Here is a 24653-nt window from a genome sequence, read left to right as displayed (position 1 = left end):
TAGATGATATCTTGATAGTATGTGCAATTATTTATCTCCTTCTGAGAATGTGTATATATGTATGTATATATATATATCACTGAAAATATTAATCACTGAAAATCGTGCTATTATTAAGGCCTATCCTTAATTTTTGTGCTGGTGACCCAAAACTGACTGTAACACCTTGCATACATTCTCTTCTACTGTGATTCTCTAAAGTAGTTTGTAAGGATATCATTTTAAGAACAAAAACTTCCTTAAAAACAAATATTTTCATTCTGTTTCATTGATTTTCTGATATGTGTTCAATGATACACGTTTTTGATATATTTATTATGTTCTGGTGTATGATTTGATATATATTCTATACATGTTTCAGATAAATGTTGAAGGACAGACCTATTTCTAACACATGAGAAGCATGTTTGTTTTCCTGTTAGATTACTGCCTTCTGGTGTAGTTGATATACGTTCCTGACTGTATAAATACAAAGGCAAGACAAAGATTTCACTTCTGTGCCAAGAAAACAGGAACTAAAGCACCTAGCCTTTCTTTCTGATCATTGTAACTTCATGCCAGTGAAATCGTGGGTCTGAACAAAAACCTCTTTTTGAAAGTCCTCTTATTTCTGAAAGAGGAACCATTAAATTTGCAGTAGTCTCTCTCCAGAGTGATTACTGGATTAAAGGTCTGCTGTAAGTGAGCCCACAGCCATTGAGCAGAGTGTTTTCCAGACATGACCTGAGCAAGACAATGCTTCCCCTGTTAGTAGCTTGGCTTTGCTATTTCTCTGGGGAGCTACTAACACAGTTTACAGGAAATGAGCTTACAAAACACTTGTAAGGATCTGTTTCCTAGGATGAGTAACCATACAGAATGTGTCATTCATTGAAAATACATGCCTCAAAAAGTGTGAAAGACATGCTCAGGAATAGAAGGCTAGCTAATTTTGCATTTAGGCATTTTTATTTTTGACTGTGACTGCATGAACAAATAGTGCATGAGGATTCTTTTTCAGCTAAAACAAACATTAGGGTGACGTTAAAATAAACAAAAATGTTTTTGTCTTTGAAAATTTGAAGTAGTCGATCTAAGCTCCATATGTCCTCAATGAATAGAAGGGAATGCTTCAAAATTTCAGATTTTATCACTGTGGAGGGAAATCCATTCCACTTTTCCTCCTTGTTATGCTGGCAGACCTTTTGGAATTGCCTGTCATTGTCTTTGAAAACTGAGAGCAAGCAGACTGTGAATGAGTACCTCTCACTTAAGTGCTTAAAACGAGATGGAGTTGAGGCCAGATCAATTCCAGAACTACGCGGACATCAGTATTCAATCAAGAGGATTAAAAGAGTGAGATTAAGCTTGGAAAAACATACTAATCTTTGAAAATACTTGTTTAAGAAAACACAGATATTAGACATAGATTTTTTTATTTTTTTTTCCTATTAGTATATTCATCACTATTTGATCTTAGTAGCTGTTCTGTATTTTTAAATCTCTAGAAGATGAATTAGTATTTGTCCATCTTGAGAATTTTAGAAGATCCGTGTAGGTCTGAAATAGCCCTGTAAGTAGAAAACTATAATAAAAAATAATAATTATACAAGGGTTGCTCCCTTGTATAGGGAGTAAAGTGAAGCCTCCTGTATTATTACATTGGCCCACAGCATCAGAGCTGGATGTTGGTGGCATGGCAGTAGAGGTTGAACCTGCCCACCAATATTCCATTACATTTTGTTCTCTGTGACAGAGAGAAGAGGGACAGACTGACAAAAGGATGTCTGAAATGGACATGAAGCAAAAGTGTGTCATTGAATTACTCTCTGTAAGAAAAGAATGGCACCCACTGACATTCTGTGATGATTGCTGAAGATTTATGGAGACCAAACAGTGGATGTGAGCACAGTGAGGCAGAGTGTGGTCAGTTTCAGCAGTGACAATGGAAATGTGAAAGACAAGCCACATTCTGGATGGCTATTCACAGCTGTCACACCACAAAATTAATAGCAACTCAGTCAGCTCATCTGTGTGAATCGGCTAATGGTGGTCACTATGTTGAAAAATACTGTTTTATAGCAGAGAATTTTCTCTATCAAATAGAATTACTGTGCTTCATGTATCTGTTGTAGTTTCCATGGAGATAAATAAGAGGCATTATTTTCAGAGTGACCTACATAGAAGAATTTCCAAAGAGCATATTGTATTCAACTGAGTATTCAAATTATTTCAGATGAAAGCTTCTCAGTCCCAAATATAAATGCAACCACTGACAACCTAATCTCTGTAGCAAATAACTTAATATTGATGTATGTGTCTGTCTTTGTATACATACACACAGTTAAATACACATCATGGTGAATAAAAATTTTGAAGTGGACCTGAAAGACTTTTCTGCCAAAGCCAGACATTTGCTCAGTTTGTCTTTCATCCTGCAAAGGCTGATGACCTTGATAATGTTGAAGCTAGTCTGTGAGTCTGCACTGTCATTCAGTAAATACATTCAGTTCCATCAATTTGTTGCAACCCATGTCTAGTTTACCCCGAAATGAGGCAGCTGCATTTGTTTTCACTGATGTGAAATATTAAGGGATTTGTTTGGTTGGTTTTTAATCATTTGTTTTGTTAGTTGTGAAATCCAGAAAAAAAAATCTTGAGAGAAGATTTTTTTTTTTCCAAATCTTCTGATTTAACTATTATGCACAATTCCAGAAGTCTTAAGAACTGCTGCCTTCTCTGATGAAGGTTTAGCTTATTAATAACTGAGTAATGGATTTATATCATTTATTGTTAGTTTCAATTAAAATACTATCCTACGCTGTTTGGTTTTCTATAAAAAGAAATAAGCAATTTTTAACAAAGGAAATCTTTACTATATGCTATACAGACAGTCAGATAGTGCTCAAGCATTTTGTAAGAACTTTGATTATTTTTTTCCTCTGATTATCCTACAGGTGTCTCCAAAACCTTCCTCAGAAAATACGTTCACAATATTTTTTTTTTAATGAGCTTAGCTGTAGTCAGAAGCATGTTCTAAATTAGAAGATGTTCATTCTATAACAGAAATCATAGATACTTCAGTATAATATAATAGTGAAAATTGACTGAGTCACAGAAATGTTAGGCCTAGCTTCCCCTTATCATTAAAAACACTTTGAGTCTACTCCTTTGAGTAACCCGTACTTTTGCTCTTTAGAACCATAGGTTTTCCAGTCACTTCCTTTGAATTTCTCCTTTATGTTGATGAAAGGGAAAAATTCATAATGCCACTGATTAGACTGCTATGATATTTGTCAACTCAAATCTAGTCGGCCTTATGTTATACGGTATTTTCCAGCATGTTTTCGGTATCGTAACCTTAATGTTTATAACAAATTGCTACTAAACAACATGAAACACTGGGGAAAGTAGGTATAATTTCTGCTGTGCAATGGGAAAACTGAGGCAGTGGTTGTGTGCTTACTTTTATATGTTTGAAATAGGAATGAAAGGATAGCAAAGGGGAGTTACACACAGGATGTAGCTAGTCTATGTTTTCATTCCTGTTTACTCTGTAAAATTGTTATGGGTGGAAAAGTTGAAGAAGGGAGGAAAAAATGAAGATAAAAAATATGTTAAGTGGGATAAAGCTTAATCTCCTTTGCTTTTTGCTCTTCTTTCTTATAAACTCTGTGACTTAAACAGTAAGATAAAAGACTATCCACATTCCAGTCTATATGAAGTAAGATTGATTTTGTTTTAAATGTTAGATATGAGCAAACTAAAAATTAAGTATCTGCCCCTTTGGTTAGATGGAAAACATTTCCAAAGTAGCTCCAGTTATATATCATGTTCAAGTCCAGTTTCGACTACAGAAACCTATGAGAACATTCTTATTAATCTTTCATTATCTGTATTCACCTTTGTCTGTTTGCACCAAAGTGAAAAATGCAAGGAATTTTCTGGCTTGTGCACAGGACCCAGCTCAAGCAAGTTTAATGAGATAGCATATTTGTTTTTTCACCTACCAACACACAAAATTGGAAACTTAGGAGATAAGGAAAAAAGAACAGTGCTGATGTAACAATTGCTGCCCCAAAAATGGTCAAATACTTGAAATTAAGCTAAAAATCCCTAAGAAAAAGTCTTAAGCTTAAAATAAATATTTTATTTCAATTATTGGGTAGAGTGAAGATATCTCCGTTGTCTAACATGGATCTTATGCTCTCTCATTACCTTCAGCATAAGGTAAAAACATACTGACGGGTATGATTACTCTTTCACCAGAACCAGCATTCTACTTTGGAAATGATGAATACTATGTTGATGAGAGTGCCGGCTATGTTGAGGTACGTGTTTGGAGAACAGGAACTGATCTGTCTAAAGCTGCCTCTGTTACAGTGAGGTCTCGCAAATCTGAATCAAGAACCGCAGAAGGTAAGTTACTGTTTTAGTCTTGCCTCATAATACATCTCAACAACAAATGCTACTATGTTTGGTCTTACAAATAAGATGAAATTTACATATCTCAGCAAATCTTTCTTCTAGAACAAAGAAGCACTTACAGAATTTGCTCTCAAACAGGAGTAGGAACAACTTTAAGGTCCAGAACTGAGAGAAACCCTTTAAATATTTGTATAAAACATTGTCCCACAAAGGCAGTTGATTATTGCCTCAACACCATCTTCCAGACACGGGCTTATAAACCCTGTCAGCAGGCACCATTTCTGCCCTTACTCTTTCTGTAGACAATGAGAAATTACCTAGAATCCCATTTAGTAGGAGGATTGCTACAGCTGTGTGGTTCAGTGGTACTTTGGTAGAATCTTTGTCTGCAGAATCAAATTTGAGTGTATATTAGTATTTTTGCAAACTGATATTTGAGACAGCCAAATACAGACTTCATAAAAAGAACAATTATCTTCCATAGTTTCTTAGCATAATTGGACAGTAGAGTTCATCTTTTCAACTAATTTCTAGTCAGATAAAATTGTGTAAAACTTTACACTTAATGTGTCATGTGGGGAATCTGAGCACTCACAGTCTTATTTCTCATGAAGAAAGAAATCTGTAGCCTAAAAAGAATGTATGATTGCTTCATACCCTAGTGCCTCAGTTGAGAGGCCTAGATCTGGGTACAGCAACGAGGACTCTATGTCTACCTGCTGATCATAGAATCATAGAATGACTCAGGTTGGAAAAGACCTCAAAGATCATCAAGTCCAACCGCAGCCTAACCATAGTACCCTAACTCTAACAACCTCTGCTAAATCATATATCTGAGCACCACATCCAAACAGCTCTTAAACACATACGGGGATGGTGAATCGGCCACCTCCCTGGGGAGTCTATTCCAGTGTTTAACTACCCTTTCTGTAAAGAAGTGTTTCCTAACATCCAACCTAAATTTATCTTGGTGCAACTTGAGGCCATTTCCCCTCTTCCTATCACCTGTCACCAGTGAGAAAAGACCTGCCCTGCTCTCACTGTAAGTACCTTTCACATACTGGAAGAGAGCAATAGGGTCTCCCCTTTGGGAGATGGCCTTTGAGATCACCGTATTGGTCACATCCTTGTAATACCAAACCCCTTTATAATTTCAATGAAACTGCTTTCCCCAAAGCTTTGCTTCAAGAGTTCTGCTGTTGATTAATCACCCTAAAAAGGAATATTAAAGCTTGGACTTTTTCTAAAGTTCTAGATACCCTTAATACTTTGGTTCTCATATACGGTGTTACGTTCTAATCATTCATTTAGTTACACATTTAGTCATTGTTTTGTTTCATTCCTTCTCATTGGTTTGTTGTCTGTGGGCTTGCTTTACCTAAAACAAAACAGTGATTGAGCTAGATGATCTTAGGGGTCTTTCCAATGTAAATGATACCATGATTCCATAAAAACAAAACAAAACATAATAGGAGGCCAAATCAGATCAGTCTGTCTGTAACTGTAGAAGGTGGCAAACCCCACCTGACCTTGTTTGCTCAGCATTTGATTCTTTCAGTTTCTCTTCCTTCTGTTTTGTGTATCTCCTTTGAGCAGCACTTCTTCCTTACGCTCATCTCACTGCCTTTTTTTCCTTCCCTGTTTACATTAGCCTTCAAAATTGATTATAGATAATATGAATTGATTTTCCAAAAGATTCTGCTTCATCTCCTGAATCTCTCAAATTTCTGTGCATACTTTCAGTTTTTATTTTTTACAAACTATATTGATTGCAGAATAGTAACTAATGGTTTCCAAGAGAAAAGAATCAGGCTAGGCTCATGACTTGTACCACTAAACAAAAAGAGACAATGTAAAGCAAAATTATCTCTTCACCATTGAAGTTGATGTGACAGACAACATTTGACAAAATAAACTGAAATTCCTTTTAAAGGAAGAATAGATTTATCTGTTTAGTGTTGTACATGTTGGATATCTTTTATTTTTAATTACATGTAATACTGTCTATTTATTTATTTTAATCCCTTGTCCACTGGTAGCTGGAGTAGATTATGTAGGTATCAGTCGTAATTTGGATTTTGCCCCTGGAGTCAGTATGCAGACATTTCGTGTGGTAATTCTGGATGACCTTGGACAACCAGTGTTAGAAGGAACTGAGAAGTTTGAGCTTGTGCTAAGAATGCCTATGAATGCTGCCCTTGGAGAACCCAGCAAGGCTACCATCTTCATCAATGACTCAGTCTCTGATTGTGAGTTAATCTCTTTCACATTTTTACATGAGGTGGATGAGTGCAATATATGGACACCACATGTCCTTTTGGATCATACCAAGCCAGTGAACCTACATCTTTCAGCTGCAGACAGTTTGTTATGTCAGTTGCTGGGTAGCTGCATATGTTATATACCTAATGTGATATAACACAACAAAATTTGAATTAGGGGAGCAAAGATCTGAATTTCTGCAATAATACTTTACACATCCGTTTTATATTTCTTTACAGTGCCTAAGATGCAGTTTAAAGAACCCGTATATGTAGTCAATGAAAACAACGGACAGATTTCTGCCATGATATACAGGAGTGGAGATATCCAATACACATCAACTGTGAGATGTTATACAAGGCAAGGTTCAGCTCAGGTAATGATGGACTTTGAAGAACGTCCTAATACTGATAGTTCCATCATCACATTTCTTCCTGGTAAGCTCTTGATCCTATTTTAGACGTCTTTAGTCTACTACGTTTCGTTTTGTTTTGTTTTGTTTAATTTTAAATTTCTTCTTATAAACTAATACCAAAAAGACTGCTCTGCTCTGGAAAACCAAATTCAAATTGAGCATTTTGTAGCTCCAGGAAATGTTTAAGGTGATTTGAAACCAATGGGAATTTTAAAGACACTAGAATAGAATAATGTAAGTGAAGATGCACACAGTTGGGGAATATCTTAAAATAAGCTTCCAATTCTTGAAATCCAAGAACTCTAGACTCAAATAACCTTTAGTATTCCTGACAGTTTCTTTTTTACAGTTTCATTGTGCAAGTATTTGATTCTGAAATACACATTGTGGGTGAATTCACCGAAAAGAAGTATAAAGATAAAACAAAAGGAAAAATACATGTAAAGTGGGTATACAAACATAAACTTGTCTTAGAGAAATCCCAAAACAAAGGATTCCACTAAAACAGTTGTAACAAGTACTCATCCTGCTTTCACTGTTATTGCTCATTAAATTGTATGGTACCAAGATAGTGAGATGGGTGTCTTGGCCAGAAGTATCCTGTTCCTTCAGCTTGAAGAAAAGTGTTGTCAAAGAGCAAAGAGCACCTAAGATCTGCATGGTATTACCTTCAGAATGATTGCAGGTGAGACTGAGAAGCCTTGCCCACTTGTGCTTATGGATGACACTTTTCATGAAGAAGATGAAGAACTGCGTCTGGTTCTTGGCACTCCAAGAAGTGATTCATCCTTCGGTGCCTCTATTGGTGAACAAAATGAGACCCTGATAAAGATTCGAGATGATGCAGACAGTAAGAAATTATTTTATTATTGCTAGCTTTTGCAAGCTAATGTGTGCATGTGTGCTCTAAATGTGCTTTTCCTATAATTACAGAGGCTATTATTAAATTTGGTGAGACCAAATTTAGTGTGAGTGAACCAAAGGACACAAGACAAGCAGCAGTTGTAAAAATCCCAGTGATTCGTCTGGGAGACACATCCAAGGTTTCTGTTGTGAGAGTTCATACAAAGGATGGATCTGCTATTTCTGGAGAGGACTATCTCCCTATATCAGAAGGTAAAGTCAATCAGATGTTTATCACATCCTATGATCTGTGGGATTATTGTTATGCATTATAATTATTATTAACATTGTAATATAATATTTGAACAACTTAATCATTTCATTAATAGAATACTCTGCACAACCACACCCATTCATAGCTTTTGCTATTCAGATTCAATATGGGCATAATCCAGTGTGGTACACAAAAATCAAATTCAGCTGAATTTGTAAAGACATTTACAAAATAATTGTGACTCTTTTGAAGATACTTACAGCTTGAATAACTGTGGGAAAAATGTTTGAGTGTCATCATTTGTTGTATTACCATTATTCTGAAAAGCATTTAATCATAGATTGTGAAGTTGTTTCTCAAAGAACTCAATAAGTTAATGGTTTATTGCTCTATCTAGGAATTAATATATATTTCTACTTTTTTGTTCGACTTTCATAATATTTAAACTTTCTTTCTATATCTCTGCAATTAACTGTCCACTGATCCTTTTTAGTGATGAATGAGGAGAGATGCTGTGAAACAGAATGAGAAATTTCATAGCTGATAAGCTTCTTTCTATTAGTAGCCCACCCACATGGTTTGTTGAATAACTAATAGCACCACATATTTTCTGTCTTCTATAGTTAATGATAATACATGATATTAATCCGTGTCTTAACACTCAGCTTTCCATGCTGGAGTGTTTTCATGGTTTGGAATATACTGTTTTGGTGTCCAGGCCAGCTGCAAGATGGGACTTATTTCTGAACATCAGCAACAACACTGCAACATCTTCAAATTCCACTGAAGGAGAGGCGTTTCTCACTAGTGATATTTGAAGAGAAAAATGTTAGCAATTAAAAAATTATCACACTGGATGTTACTAACTCCAGCCACTTTGTCTCCTGTATTTCAGTCTTGCTCATTCCTCCTGGAAGCCACAGGAATTTTTCATGTCAGCTAACAACGATGCTAAAGTGCTACTTTATGTCTTCTAGTTTTGCTTCACTTGTCTCTCCCTTCAAATAATAAAGGTTGTAGAAATCACAGAATCACACAATGTTTTATGTTGGAAGGGTTCTCTGCAGCCATCTGGCCCAGTCCCTGACCCATCAGGGACACCCAGAGCAGGGTGCCCAGGGCCACGTCCAGGTGGCTCTGGGAGATCCCCAAGGAGGAGACCCCACAGTCTCTGGGCAGCCTGTGCCAGTGCTCCATCACTGCACAGCACAGAAGGGCTCCTGGTGTTCAGAAGGAACCTCCTGTGCCCCATTTTGTGCCCATGGCCTCTGGTCCTGGCACTGGACACTGCTGAAATGAGCCTGACTCATTGCATCCTCCCTTCAGGTATTTATAAACATGGGCTCAGTATGAGCCATCAGTGTGCCCTTGCAACCAAGAAGGCAAACCACATTTGTGATTCATTAAACACACCACAGCCAGCTAGTAAAAAGAATTGAGTCTCCCATTATATTTTGAATTAGTGCCTTGAATATTGTGTGCATTTCTGGACTCCACAATATGAAAAGGATGTTAAGATATCAGATCCGGAAGTGTATCTTATGAGGTGAGGCTGAGAATACTTGGGTGAAGAGGTCTTGGAGTCCAAGAGGTGACCTCATTTCTCTCTACATCTTTCTAAGAAAGGGAAGCAGAAGGAGGTGCTGAGCTCTGCTCCCTGGTAACTCCTGGAAAGGCATGTGGGAATGGTACAAAGCTGTGCCATAGGAGGATCAGACTGAGCATTAGGAAACTTTTCTTTACTTGAAGGTGGTCAGACATTGGGACAGGCTTCCTACTAGGGTGTTTGGTGACCTACACCTGTCAGTATTCAAGAGGAATTTGTATAATGCCCTCATTAATGTGCTTTAACTTTTGTTTAAACCTGCAGTGGTCAGGCAGTTGGACATGATGATCTTTGAACAGAGCTATGTTATTCTATTCTATTCTATTCTATTCTATTCTATTCTATTCTATTCTATTCTATTCTATTCTATTCTATTCTATTCTATTCTGTTCTGTTCTGTTCTGTTTTGTTCTGTTCTGTTCTGTTCTACACTGATAAGCTCCTCTCAAGCCTATGGAAAGATCACTTCTCTTGAAATGCATGTACTCCTTTAGTATGTCTCACCCAGTCCATACAGAATGTTGAATAGTTTCTGTAGTTTTAAATCCCCTTGCTGATACACAATTCACTTCTACTTCTGTCAGCTAAGATTTAACTTTTCATCCACCGTGACGTCAGAAGTTTTTTTCAGAGATAATGCTTTTTAATACAAAATACTTTTTTTATATATTTGTGCCTTATTTTTTGTTATAGCACTGTATTAAAATGCATTTTGTTTGAGTAAAACCTGACAATAGTTATCATTTAGAATTCTTAAGTCTTTAGGTCATTCGCATATGTTGCCAACATTTGTGGAATAATTAGTCCCAAATTCCAGAATATTAAGTTCAATTAGACTAAATCCTGGTCTTGCAGATCTCTTTTTGTGATGACAGTTCCTCATTGTCGGTGAATTCTCTCTGTATTCACTACTATTCATTATTATTTTTAGCATCAAATAGATTAAACTAAATACACTCGTATGAACTTGGGTAATTTGAAAGATGGGTATTAGCTGATGTCTCCAATGGCTAGGCTTAAATTTACAGGTTGTTCTGAACATCAGATTTATTTTTAGGTGTCTTGTTGTGTTTTTAGAAATTGAATTTAAGGAGGGCGAAACACAGCACTTTGTGGAAATTGAAGTTCTCTTTGATGGAGTTAGGGAGATGAGAGAAGCCTTCACTGTTCACCTGAAACCTGATGAGAACATGGTTGCTGAAATACAGGTAACAAAATAGTTCCAAGACCTCAACAGCAAAATCTCTCGAAAGATATTCTTACTTTTTGACTTCACAGCTTTATTCTTCTCTAGAAGTTTATGCAAGCCATATTTGCTTGTAGTCTTAAAGGACAAATGCAGTCCCATTTGACACTGTAGCACATACCCCAAACAGTTTGTTGCCATGTTCATGGGGTTCATGAAATAAGGAGAATCCATGTAAAACAGAAATTTTCAAGATACCTTTCCAGATGCATCCTTTTCTGAATCAGCACTAAAATCTTAGAAATACTGGCTGGCAATAAAATATTGTATACTGTTTTATACTATAATATTGTATACTATTGTATACTGCTCTATACTGTAAAAAGAACAGCCAGGTGAAATAGATCTTCTACTGTCAAAGCTATGTTTGTTTTTATTTAGCATTATATTATGCATACTTTAAATATAAATGGTAAATTGTTCTGATTCTGCATATTGTTCAGGGTCTGCTATCTGCAGTGTTCAGAAAATGGAAAAAAAAATAACTTCTAGTTTGATAGTCTGCAATATACTTTCCAGTGCCTCAAACTTTTCACAATAGCTCATACAGCTGAGGTCTTACAGCTTACCCTGGGAAAGTGTTTCAATATCTATATATATTCTCAATCAAGGTCTAGCTTGAATTTCTTTGTTTAAACCTTCACAATGAACTTTTTTACCTTTTTGTTATCAGGCAGCCAAGGCCATTGTTTACATTGAAGAAATGAACAGCATGGCAGATGTCACCTTTCCTTCTGTCCCTCAAGTTGCATCCCTTTTGATATATGATGATACTTCTAGAGCCAAAGACAGAAGCAGTCCTGTAGCTGGCTATCCTGTCATCTGTATTACAGTGAGTATCTCTGTGGAAAGATGGAACAACACCAGTATATGGATTTTGTTCAAAGGAGCAGTAGAATTATAGACAATCAATCATTGTTAATCATATTGTTGTGAGTCACACATGAATTTAAGCTAGGACAGTCCTAAGTGATAATATGATTTATCTGGATAGCAAATTAATTTTCAGGAGGACAATAAACAGTTGGTCATCACTGCAAACAAGTTTGATACAGAGAACAATTTTGTTCAATGTCTGTGATTATATCAACTTACTATTTTCTACATTTCATTGTGTTAAAATCACTGGAGATAACCAGTGAGTCATTGTTTTTAAAGAGTGTCACAGAATGACAAATGACTGCTGTTTTTTGGAGTTTTCTTTTGCATTGAGGAAGTTTATGGTCCTTCTGCAGCTTCAGTTTCTCACACTGTTCTTTACACAAAGGAATAGGTCATGTGCTGAATGGTTTTCCTAAGTACAAAACCAAAAAAAATCTTGAACTGCTAATTATATTTGCAGAATTAGGTCAGAGTATGATATCCAAGTTAAAGTAGCAGGTAGAAGTGTAGTTTGAGCCTCCATAATTGTGTTTTCACCCCTCAACTATAATTTAAAATTCAAGTTTCTATTTCAGTTAAGCATAGTTAGACCTTCCTTTTAATCCATACTAATGCCAAGAAAAGCATCACAGCAAAAACAAGTTAATTGTTCCTCACTGGAGTTATCTGTTCTGTGACTACTGAAAAATTAAATTTCCTTTGCCATAAAGCAAATAAATTATTACACATCTGCCTTATTCTGCAGGCTTGCAATCCTAAATATGAAGACTTTGATAAAACCGGTTCGATATGTGCTAGTGAAAACATCAATAATACTCTGACACAATATCGATGGCTTGTGAGTGCACCTACTGGTCCTGATGGCGTTACTAGCCCCATGAAGGAGGTTGACTTCGATACCTTCTTCACTTCATCCAAGATTATCACACTTGACTCCATTTACTTTCAAGCTGGCTCTCGTGTCCAGTGTGCAGCTCGTGCTGTCAATTCAGATGGGAATGAGGGTCTTGAACTTATGAGCCCAATCGTAACTATAAGCACATCAGAAGGTAAGTTATCACCTATTACAAAATCCCTACAAAATCAAATAACATTATAAGGCATTTTCACACTTACAGCTTCAGCTTTCCTTCTGTTTTTAATATAGACATTGTGAAAGGTATTTTAGCATCAGAAAAGTGTGTATATTGATGCTGCATCCTCTCAACCAGCTAAAGTACTGTAGTCTACCTCCTTTGCCCAGCCATCTTTTTTCATGAAACTTGTACTGTTATGAAGTTATGAGGCAGAGGTGTGGGACCAAAATGGGCACGAGTACAGTCATATGATAGCATATGCTATTTTTTCATAGCAATCTCAGATACTTTCTTTTACTGTATAATCTGTCGAAAGAGTAATTGCCAGCCATCAAGCTGAATTACAAATTATTGTATTCTTTGCATGATCTCTGCTGTTTTTGCTGCTGCATCAAGTCTTCTGGTTTTTGTAAGGTCTTACAGTAGATAATTATGTGATTGTTCATTTGCAATATCATTTTAATTTCCTTGACCTTTCCATCTAAATATTTTAGTTAAAACCCTTTGTTTCCTGCAAAGTGAGAGCTTTAGGGGGCTTAATAAATGAAATTTCTACTTTACCTACTTTCTTTATTTCACATTGTGACTGCAGGCTAAGGTAACTTCTGATTGCACTGTCAGGAATCCTAAAAAGGACAAAAAAGGACTCTGTCTGAGGGTATTGTCTACAAGATGCAATGTAGTGCTTTTTAAAGACAGGCAACCTTCTGTTGGATGAGCAAGTTTGGTTATATAAAACAGTCTGACTATGTTAGACTTATACTGCATTACTTGGATTACACATTACACATGACAAATTAGCAGGGCTAATTAGCCCAGGACCAGCACTGAATTGTCACGAATATATTATTTCCAGTACCTTAACTGTCTTGTGATGTGGGAGTCATCAGTTCTGATGATCATATACAACACAGATAGTGGAAAGTAAATAGCTGTTTTATGCTATTTTCAAAGACGTGCAAGTGATCTAAGCAACCTGCAAAAATCCTATTTGCAACTTCAGAAGCGTTTGATCTCCAGTGAATAGACCAAATTCTCAAAGGTCAGTCAGATTGTGGAGAAAATAAATAAATAAATCTAGTCTCTTTAGCACATCTTATTTGCATTGGAGAAAGAATAAATTATTGTTTTGCAGAAGAGAAATCTTGTGTCCTCAAGCCTACTGTTTCCAGCTTAGAGCTATTGAGCAAAATGAAGTCCACCAGAACCAATAAATGATCCAGGAGGTGAGCCCTGCCTCCTTTTTTTTTTTTGTTGTTGTTTTCTATTATTTTTTTTTTTGTAACCCCTCATAAATGGGCAAATAACAAAATGTGCTAAAGGGAATGTTCAGATTATCCACTTCTGATGGTTTCTTTCTCAGTGGACCCACTCTGTGTCTAGGATGCAAGCATTTCTGTGCTGAACAATGTTACTGGAGATTGCACTTATCTCAGATCATACAAATGAAAACCTAACCTGCTAATCCTAGAACAGGCTGAAATAAGCCCGGAACAGGCTGACAAAATAACTTACAGATTCTTCAGCCTTGGAAAAACTTAGAATCAACAGAAAAAGGCCCTGATCTGATTATAAAATTGGCTCCATTTTGAGAGTTTTGAGCATGGTGTTCCTGAAGAACGTTTTCAACTAAAATTAGTTATGACACTATTCTGTAATGGGACAAGTGGCTTATAGAGTCCTGTTAAGTCATATATAGGTCCACACCCCAATCCAGTGCCAAAAGCAGCTGAATACTGTTAAGTATAAGTATCCTCCATAAAACTCTGTTATGTGTTTAAGGGGAAGGGAATTAAGGCACCTGAGGTCATCTGTAAGGAAGTAGGGTACCTGACACTTATTTTGCAAGCTGGAATATTCAACTGAAAATGTATAGATGCAGTAATCACCAGGTTCGGGAAATGTGATCCAATTGATAAAGCATGATTTCTACATGACTGTTCTTCTGCATAAATTCCTGTTCAAACTTCTGATAAATGCTCTCTGTAGCGTTTACCTGGCATTTCAAAAAATCCTCCTTGTTTTGGCAGCATATCCAGTGGGAAAAGAAGCGTGTCTAAAATTAATGCAAAGAAAAGCGTAGATTATTTCTTCTGGACATAAAGTGAAGTTACTTTGTCTTTTTCCATTAGGTCTTTGTCAGCCTCGTGTGTCAGGAGTAGTTGGAGCAGAACCATTCTCTGCCAAGCTGCGCTATACAGGCCCAGAAGATCCAGCTTATGCCAATCTCATTAAACTGACAGTCACAATGCCACATATCGATGGTATGACAAAAGCAGCCGTGGAGTTGAGAAAAATTGTACAACTTGCTGTCATTTGAGCTATTTTATCAGTCATGTTATTTAAAATAGTCAAAATCATAGTGTCTTTTAACATGTGGAACCAGAGAAAAATGCCATGAATGTACAAATGCACTTTGCAGTAAGATGCATAAGATGCTGTACAGCTTCAGAGTCTTTGATGTGAAGACTGTTCCCTGGTTAATTGCACAGTTGACACAAATTGGGTTAGACCTACACTTAATAAAATTCCTCTGAGTGCATAGTTATAACAAGGAATAATTAATATTTATTTAAAAATATGTGAAGCAGTTTAATTGCTACGTGCTTCTGAAGACTTAACAAAAATTCCAATTGAAAAATATGTTGCAGATTTAGAAATAGCCAGCATTTCATAGTAAAAAGACACGCACAGCGAATCATTGTTCTCTGAACTCTAAAGTATGTTCATTACTGTAAGTTCCAAGTACAGAAGCACTTCATAATATACTTGGTGTTTGAGAGTTTTTTGCTAAGTTAAGCAACTCAGAGCACTGAAATGTAGTGATAGAGATATAATTATTTTAATTTTGTAGGCATGCTGCCTGTTATTTCTACAAGGGAGCTCTCCAATTTTGAGCTGACACTTAGCCCTGATGGAACCAGAGTTGGAAACCATAAATGCTCCAACCTGCTGGATTACACAGAAGTGAAGACCCACCATGGTTTCTTGACTGATGCTACCAAAAATTCAGATGTGATTGGAGAGACCATTCCCTACCAATACAGCCCAGCAATCAGAGGCTTCAATACCTTACGATTCTACCGAAATCTGAATCTGGAAGCCTGTTTATGGGAGTTTGTTAGCTACTATGACATGTCCGAGCTCCTCACAGATTGTGGAGGCACCATTGGGACAGATGGGCAGGTACCAAACTACAACTTGATTTTTTTGCTTTATTCTTTAAATTGAAAACTTCCTGTGAAATTTATATCTAAGGACAATAGTATACCTATTTATCCATTACCAGTTTAAAAAGTATTCTTTTATTATTATTATTTAACAAAATACAGACTTCCGCTAAGGACAGTATATTCCTTAAAGCTATCACTGTGTCTGTTAAACACTAACAGGCTATATATGAAATCCTTGTCCAAATGAAATTGAGTGGCTTAATTTGTATTAAATTTGCTATAACTTTAACTCAAATACTTGAGGACCGACCTAAGTCTTCTCTTAGAATGAGAGCCTTCTAGAGGATTACTGTTAGCACATAGGTAGTGCTGGACTGTTAGTCATCCTGTGTCTTAAAATAAACTTTAAAAGAACTGTGAAGTCTTCCTGCACAGTGGATTGCACTGTACGACCAGCTGCCTGGCGCTGCTGATCTTTTGCTCTCAGTATAACAAGACACAGCAGTGCAGACAGCATAGTGGTCTCACATTACCCAGCAGAAAATGCCGTGGTGGTGAAGCAAAGAGAATTTGTCAGTGTGGCTGAAGAACAGAGCTGTGAAAGTGGTTTGGAGATTATAAACAAGGAAACTGGAGAGATCTCCTAATGTCCTTTGGAAAGTGGTTTCTAGAAATCCAGAATAGAATCATAGAATCACAAGGTTGGAAAGGACCTACAATATTGTCTAGTTCAAACGTCCTCCCATTACCGTAGCTACAGCAAACCACTAAGCCATATCTTGTAGCTCTTCCTCCAGATGCTTCTTGAACACTGCCAGGGATGGCAACTCCACCACCTCCCTGGGCAGCCATTCCAGCGCCTGACCACTCTCTGAGAGAAAAAGTTCCTTCTTATATCTAGTCTAAACCTCTTCTAGTACAACTTGAGGCCATTTCCCATAGTGTGGGAGCAAAAAGAGTGCAGTATTTCTTCTGGGGTAATGACAGTGAAGTTAATCCTTAGGTCTTCCTCGTGCAATTACTACACAAGCTTGTCACTAAGGACCTGGAAAACAAGAGCTGTAACCAAGAAGATCAATCTTTTATGACACAGACATGTCCCTTTAGGGATAATCCAGGAGGGCTGGAAATGCAGTATCTTGTTTTAGAGAAGTTCATGCTCAGCACATAGCTGTGTGATAAGCCAGCTCGCCTTCCTGGCTCACTAGCATTACCTTTGAGCCACTGAGAAAAGGATGAGGCCTCTGTGTGAAATGGCCAGAACTGTTCTGCTTTTTAACAGGTGTTCATCTTAGCTAGGAACCATCTGCTTATCCACCTTCTGAAGACTTATATGCACAAATTCTTCATCATCTGAGTGCTCTGTTGTCTCTCCTGATTCCTTGTCTGTTGCAGAGACCAGTTCAAGGTATTTGCCTTGATGCTGGAAGCTCACTGTTGCTGCATCTTCTTGGAGTTGCCCCTCCACAATGAGCAGATCCTCCTACAGGTACATTCCACTGTAGCCATGAACCTGTCAGAGGGAAGGGGAAGGCATGATAGTGTGGGATGTAAGCCTTTCACATTCTCATGAGATAAAAATGACAGCCATCTTCTCTGTTCCTAGAATAATATCACTGCTTCACCTCATCATTCCTTTTACTATCTCTTTATGCCCCAGAACACATACAGCATGCAAGCATATATTCTTATTTCCCAAACTGCACTGTCATAAGTACAGAAAGCTGCCAAGCAGATATCAGATGATCCTGTCATCTGTTTCTCCCATAGTGAAAAGGAAGATCTGATTTGAATCCTCTTTCTGTTTAATACTCCAGTATCCTATAGAGAAAAGGCTATAGCAGTCAGTTTAGACAAATGTCTAAATAAGTCCTATATGCATGTGTGGGTATAAACAGAGCAAAAATAACAGTCCTTCCTGCATTTTAAAGAACGTCTGTTATTTGTGGATGACTTGCATAAATGATAATTGGGCTTAGGAAGAGAGCCATACTGTAAGGTTCAGAGCTGTTATGTATTTCACATAAGATCTCCCATTTAAAACTAGAGAGGGATGAACGTAAGCTTCAGAGCCACGAAACTGCAGCTGAAGTCAGCCCTTAGCGCTCTGTAGGGTGTGGCTAAAAGGCTACAGTGGTGAGTGAAATATCAAGCTGAATTACTTCTAGCAGGAAAGCATTTCCCCGCAGCCGGTACGCGCTTCACTGCCCTCCCTGTTCCCCCCACCTCCATTTAATTCTTCTCCAAGTTCAGTCTTTATCTTCACATGACCCCCCCCAGCTGAGAGGGGAGGCAGTCAGTGCCCTATCTCTGTGGTTGTCACCATTGTTATCTTTTTCTCCTTCGGTGAGCAATTAATAATCCTTCTCTGTGAGAAGGAAGCTGGCAGCTATGGTTTTCACCATGTTTTTTTTAGCACACAAAGGAAGCTTAATTTCCATTATATATACTGAACCGATAAAGAAATATTAAATTCTCTTACCATATCCTGCTACCACTATAATTTGCTAGCTTGAATTTACCATTTGGTATATCTTTAAACTCAAAATTCTGCTTTTCAGTTCTAGTTCTCCATCACTTCTATACGATGAAAGGTAGCACTCATGATTCAGACAGAGATATTCCATAAAAGCAGCTGGCAATATCTGGTGCAATGTGGAACTTCATTTATGTGATCTCCTCTAATGGGAGGGTAAGAAGATGAACTTCAGGAAGCAAAGTGTGAGGTAGGAGACCTGCAGCTGGTGTCGTTCTTCTGGCAGCACTCCTGGTGTTTGCCACAGGCTGCAGCTGTCTTTGCCAGTTCCCATGAACTCATGAACTGTCATAATACATACAGGGAAGGTTTTAGTTTTCCTTCTTTTCTTTTCTTTTTCTTTTTTGTCCTTGAGGCCTTCTCCTTGTGACCCATTCTCTTTTGCAATTACTCTGTGCATGAGCAAACCCTGTGTGAGGTAGATGCAGCCCTTCTTTCAGAATATAGCTTGACGCTTTGTTCCTGGGGTCTGCCCATATTCACCATATCTGAGAAATCAAGCATCTGTGTATCTATTATGTATTTAGATTTGCAGCTTAAGGAATGCATATTTATAAATAAAGTCCTGTATCCTGTAAATTGAACTTATTCATTCAGATTATAGCTGTGTTCTGGTCAAAGTTAAGGTCATTTATCTTTTGAACACCTTGCCTTCATAGTCTGAAATTCAAGGTCTGTGTTTGGATATATTGAGGATGTAAAAACATGGAGCTCCACTATGTAAGTTGTTTTTGTGTATCTTCAGGTAATTATTAGAGATTAGACCTTACTTCATGAGGGTACTGTGAGAGTAAAGCACTAAAGAAATCTCAGGTCCTCAAGAGACAGATGCTAGAGCAATGCCAGATTTCCTTGAAAGGAAATTAAAAAATAAAACTGTGAAAACCAAGCGACTATCCTGTAAGGAAGTATATGTTGAAGGACTGGCCTACTCTTATTTGATAGAGTGTGAACTATCATTTGATCTCATTTCCTGCCATTACAATTATTTGCTGTAAGCAGGCAGTTTGGCATCCAAAGGCTTCTGTGTGTTTCAGGCCAAGTACTTATGTGTGGATTTTGCTTGTTCTCAACCACTGCCAGATTTGGCATAAGAACACAAGGAAATTACCATTCAGATTTTATTAGCAACTAGTTAAGCAAGTCTTTGACTGAAAGAAGGTGAAAAACATACACTAAAATATTGGAACATGCAGATTAATGCCTTGAAGCTGCTGTAATTGAATACAGCTGAAGACTTTGTTTTGCTTTCTGACAAAAAACAGTTTGTTCTGACTTAAATTGAAAATGTTTCTCTTCCAGTATGGTCATTCACATTTATGCTGCATATGGCACTGAGATGCTTGGAAATCTCATATGAACTTGAATGTTAAAATCACTAATATACTGCCTCAGCTTATATGGGGCAGCTTGCAGAGATTTTTAGTATTGCATGGAAACAGTGTATTTCCAGCTTCAAAGGTTTTAGCTTTACAAAAATCATTTGTAAGGCCAGCTTTTCTGCAGTTCTCACTTTAAGCTGTAAAATGCAGATGGACAGAAGTACCTATTTTCAGATTGTTATATTCATGTCAGCCACCACAATCAATTTAAGAAAACCTGCAGTTTGTATTCCCTTGACACAGAAGCCAACAAGCCATCATGTTTTTTGTTTTGTTTTGTTTTTTTCCTCCAGCTGTAAAGCCTATCTATTGCAAAAAGAATATATATATATATTCCATAGTTAATGCACCAGCTGTATAACAAAGCCAGAGGTTAAAACATTTCAAGAAGCTGGCACTTCGATGTTGTATTGCATTCTCTTTTCCATTCAGGCTTTTTTACACAAAGCTGCTTTTTGTCTCACCTGTGACCTACCTGGCTGTTTGTCTTCTTGGGGCCAAATCTGAGCTTTGCCATATATTTATTGTGTAAACAGTGAGTTGACAACATTGTTAAGCTTGTGTGACTCAAATTTGCAGACACAGCAAGTAAATGCAATAGGAAGTCAGGATTAGGATGGACTGGAGGACAAATATACAGCTCTCATGAAAAGTTTGGTTCATTCAGACAACCAATATAAAATATTAAACTGTTATTTCTAATTTATAATTTTAATCTCGCCAGTACTGACAGCACATGCCCATGCTCACAGACGCACACACACACACTCTTACAGCTACTGATCATATCCCAAAGCTATAACATTGTTTTCCTGGGCAAAGTTCTGCTCTCTGGAATGAAAGCCAAATAAATAAAATTCAGTGTAATGCAGGACAGAGTCCCTGCCCCATAATCTTAACTGAAAATGTTTTCGTTGTGAATATTCTCACTTGTTACATGACAGATGCTCAAATTAATTATGTTGTGTTTTTTTACTTAATGAAGTTTGACAGTTTGCATCAGAAAGGGGAACAAAAGCAGAACACCTATAGAAATTCTTAAATGGGAATTGTCTTTGACAATTTATCTTGCAAAGAACATGTATGAATCTATACATCTTACATCAATATTCAGGATAAATCACGTTCTTCTCTCACACTAAGACATTTTTAGATGAGTTACTTGAATGATTTATGAGCTATCCAAATGACTTTTGTCAGACAGCGATCATAAGAGCCTGTTCCCTTCTTGGAACAATTTTTGTCCTCTGTCATCTCAGGCATTGTCACAAGATGAGAAACAGTTTTCCCAACTCAGCTCAGATGTAGCTGTAATATGTATTTCTGTCCTAGTATCACAAGGCTGGCTGAAAGTCACATCCACTTATTGTATAAAACTGATGTTGGTGAATAAAAGTTTGCCAATATAATGTCTACAATCTTCTGTTCACAAAATGTATAGATACAGTGCACCTGTTCTGTCTCCCCACAGCAGTTAAGCTGATCCTACACTTACACAGCTGAGTTACCATTTTGGTTTCATCAGTGTCACACTGAGATAAAATATGAACAGCTGGCTACTCTCAATAGGCTTTGCTGGAAAATAAAGACAACCCAATGGAAAGAATGTTTTCTCATGTTAAGAGAGTTAGAGAAGTGGGGCTTCTCCATCTGCATGACACATTCCATCATTTCATTTGTTGGGGGGTTCCACTTACTCCGACAATTTTCCTCTGCAGTTAATTTCCCCCTTTTTTATTTTGTTTTATCCAAAAGGTCCTCTGTGTTTTAGTTAGATGGGCTTGAGATTTGTCTGTTCTGCCCAATGAAGAGTAATTTCCCCTTCCAGCATTTTCCTTTTTAGTAAGAACTGAGATGGCTTTGTAAGCTGTTAGCATAAGAAAAATATTTATTCAGTAGTTTTGGCTACCAGGATTATAGGTTTTCTTCCACACCTACTATCCATCTGAGTGCATAAAAACTCAATGAGCTGGTTTAGAAAAAAAGTCTTCCTTTCACTGATTGCAGCAAATCACACGTGAAGGCCGTCATGCTGATGGAAGCACAGTTTCATAGGCAGATGAATAAATTCCCAGATTGGAGCAAGCAACCCTACTGACCAAATAAATGTATGTGGGTTTTACTAGAAGAGAGGAGTCTGCTAACTTCTAGGCTGAATTCTTTGGCAGTTTAGTTTCAGGTTTTTCTGCAAAGCAGCATCAAGATATGGCAAAGGAGCAGCATTTCAGGGTGACTTTCCCTAGAGTGGATCCTACTGCTAGATTTCCCACCAGTACAAAAGAGAGCTGTGCTCACTAACGCCATGCTTACACTGAATGGAGGCAAGACAAGCCTAAAATGTGACTTACAAACCCCATTAATGGATTTCTCTATGTACAGTGTGCATGAACAGTGAATGGTACCCAATACTGGATAACCAAGAACAACTTTGAAAGAAGCCTTTCTTCACTTGTGGCATAAGACTGAACTAGAAGAGCTTTGTGGATCACTGTCCAGGTCACTGCTGTCAGCAACCTTAACTCAATATAATGTAGTTCCAACCTAGTAAACTTGATCTAAAAATTAATAGGATTTCATGGCCTCACTGTTCTTTCTTGTGAGGGTTAGAAATCCTTCTAATTTCTAGGCTGTATTTGTCATGGCCATCTTATACCCATTTGTTCTCATGTCAGCACCATCTTTCATCATCCTCAGTAGCCCTTCTCTGCTGTTCATCTCCTGATGTGTATAGGTGGGATTCTTATTTCCTCATAGTTTATGCTGAGCTAAACTAAACAACCCAGCTATTCTAGTTGCTTCTCATAAAATAGCTTTTCCATTCCTGTGATTATTTTGATTTCTCTTCTACAGTCTACAATGTAAATTAGGCTTTTTCAAGCATGGATGATCAAAGCTGTTCCAGATAAGCTCTCACTAGTGCTCTGAATAATGGCATGCATGCTTCTAATTTCCACTCCATTCCTCAGTTTATCTTAGGCACATATCACATGGAGAGGGTAGGAAGGTCATAATTATGATGTGATCAACTCACATACCAATTTTTTTTCTCCTCTATTCTTTCTAACCAGTGTCTTTCATTTCAGCCAGAAATCCCTCTCACTAGTTTATATTACCTTATGCTTTATAGTATAAAATTTCATCTCAGTTCTATTTAGTCCTCAAGGTCATTAAATACACTGTGTGATAGTCCAGTCCTCCTCACTAAGCATTATGTATCCATCTTTTCAAGAGGACAACAATGTATTAACTCTTCTCGCTTCCCATAAGCAAACTGAATTGATAGATATTTTGCTTTGATGTCCAATTTTTATTGTACAACATGTAGATGTGGGGCAAAAACATACAGTAAAGGTAACTTAGTTTTGCTGGAGGTCTTTTCAGTAGTGATGCATTTACTATGTGAGTAAACGTATTTAGTTAGCTCTTGATACCATTCCAGGGAATGTCAAATATTCAGAGCTAGTCCTGAATTAAAGGCATACTAGGATATGTTGTAGATTTGCATTATAGCTGTATCTTTCTTAATAAAAGTGAGCATTCAGTGTTGTTATTTGGAATAATTTAACAAATCCATGCCTGAAATAGTTGCTTGAATGTCCATGACAGTATCCTAAAGGTAACATTTCTGCTGTTTGTATAAACTAAATAGGACTGAAGGGTAAAATTGCTGTCCAATTTCAATTTATCATACATACATATGCAGAATAAAACTATTCTATTTTTCTGTTTCAAGTAGAATATCTTGATTGCCTTTATATCTAAGAAAGAATAATTAATATAAAATCATCTATATGTGTACTGGCTCGTGTTATTTGCCAGACTGCTTTACTGCATGGTACTGTGTGTGTTTCCAGACTCTCTAGCACCTGCACACATCTTATGAAATGATGCTAACATTACAAGTGGAAGGTGTTTAAGTAACATAGTGTGTAGATCAAGGAGTATCATGCATAAAATTAAGCTGTTGCAACTATGAATATTTGCCATAATGAACACCTTAACTATTTCAGAGTATTTAGTCAGTTCAAGCAGTGAATTTGTCCTTTCATACTATTACTAAAACTTTTCTCCAGCACTTGGAAAAGTAAAGCAGCTGTAAAGGTAGTGGTTGTTCAATCTCTTGACATGCCTCTGGGGGAACTCAGGAACAGTTTGTTTTTTACACAGCTTATAAAGTTCTTTGAATGCTTTCTTAAATCATGAAAAACACTCCTCAAAGGCCTATAAGGGGAAATGTTCAGATGCACAAATGCCAGCTAGGCACACAGTTTTTGCTGGAAATAAATGGGAGTTCAACACCACTTATGCTTTCGAAATTTTTCCCCTTGGGAGATGATCTCAGTGTCTTTCCTTCTATGTCTTTGTAAGACAGTCCGTCATGATCTAAAAGAATCTGTATTGCACATTTTTAATTAGGGAGATGTGAAGTAAGACACTTTAGAAATGTATTCATAAATCACAGAAGAGCTGTGTTAAGATGTAACAGTTTACTGACACTGGCTTTGCCTTTTTTTATCAAATGTATAGATTGATGTTTTGTACAATATGTAC

At 37.1% G+C, this 24653-nt stretch overlaps 1 protein-coding gene across 1 annotated transcript in view; it reads left to right on the top strand.

The window, feature by feature from the left end:
- The window catches only part of FREM2 (FRAS1 related extracellular matrix 2), a 114638-nt gene that overhangs the window by 76038 nt on the left and 13947 nt on the right, over positions 1 to 24653 (top strand). Inside the window, exons 7-16 of the mRNA XM_072361349.1 lie at positions 4249 to 4398; positions 6447 to 6656; positions 6909 to 7106; positions 7770 to 7934; positions 8018 to 8200; positions 10885 to 11015; positions 11727 to 11885; positions 12681 to 12984; positions 15144 to 15275; positions 15866 to 16197. Of these exons, the coding sequence (XP_072217450.1) occupies positions 4249 to 4398; positions 6447 to 6656; positions 6909 to 7106; positions 7770 to 7934; positions 8018 to 8200; positions 10885 to 11015; positions 11727 to 11885; positions 12681 to 12984; positions 15144 to 15275; positions 15866 to 16197 (1964 nt within the window). The remainder of the gene's footprint in view (positions 1 to 4248; positions 4399 to 6446; positions 6657 to 6908; positions 7107 to 7769; positions 7935 to 8017; positions 8201 to 10884; positions 11016 to 11726; positions 11886 to 12680; positions 12985 to 15143; positions 15276 to 15865; positions 16198 to 24653) is intronic.

This window comes from Excalfactoria chinensis, chromosome 1 (assembly GCF_039878825.1).
Source record: "Excalfactoria chinensis isolate bCotChi1 chromosome 1, bCotChi1.hap2, whole genome shotgun sequence".
NCBI classification, from domain to species: domain Eukaryota; kingdom Metazoa; phylum Chordata; class Aves; order Galliformes; family Phasianidae; genus Excalfactoria; species Excalfactoria chinensis.
The sequence above is the reverse complement of the archived record's forward strand: the minus strand, read 5'-3'. Positions and strand labels throughout refer to the sequence as shown.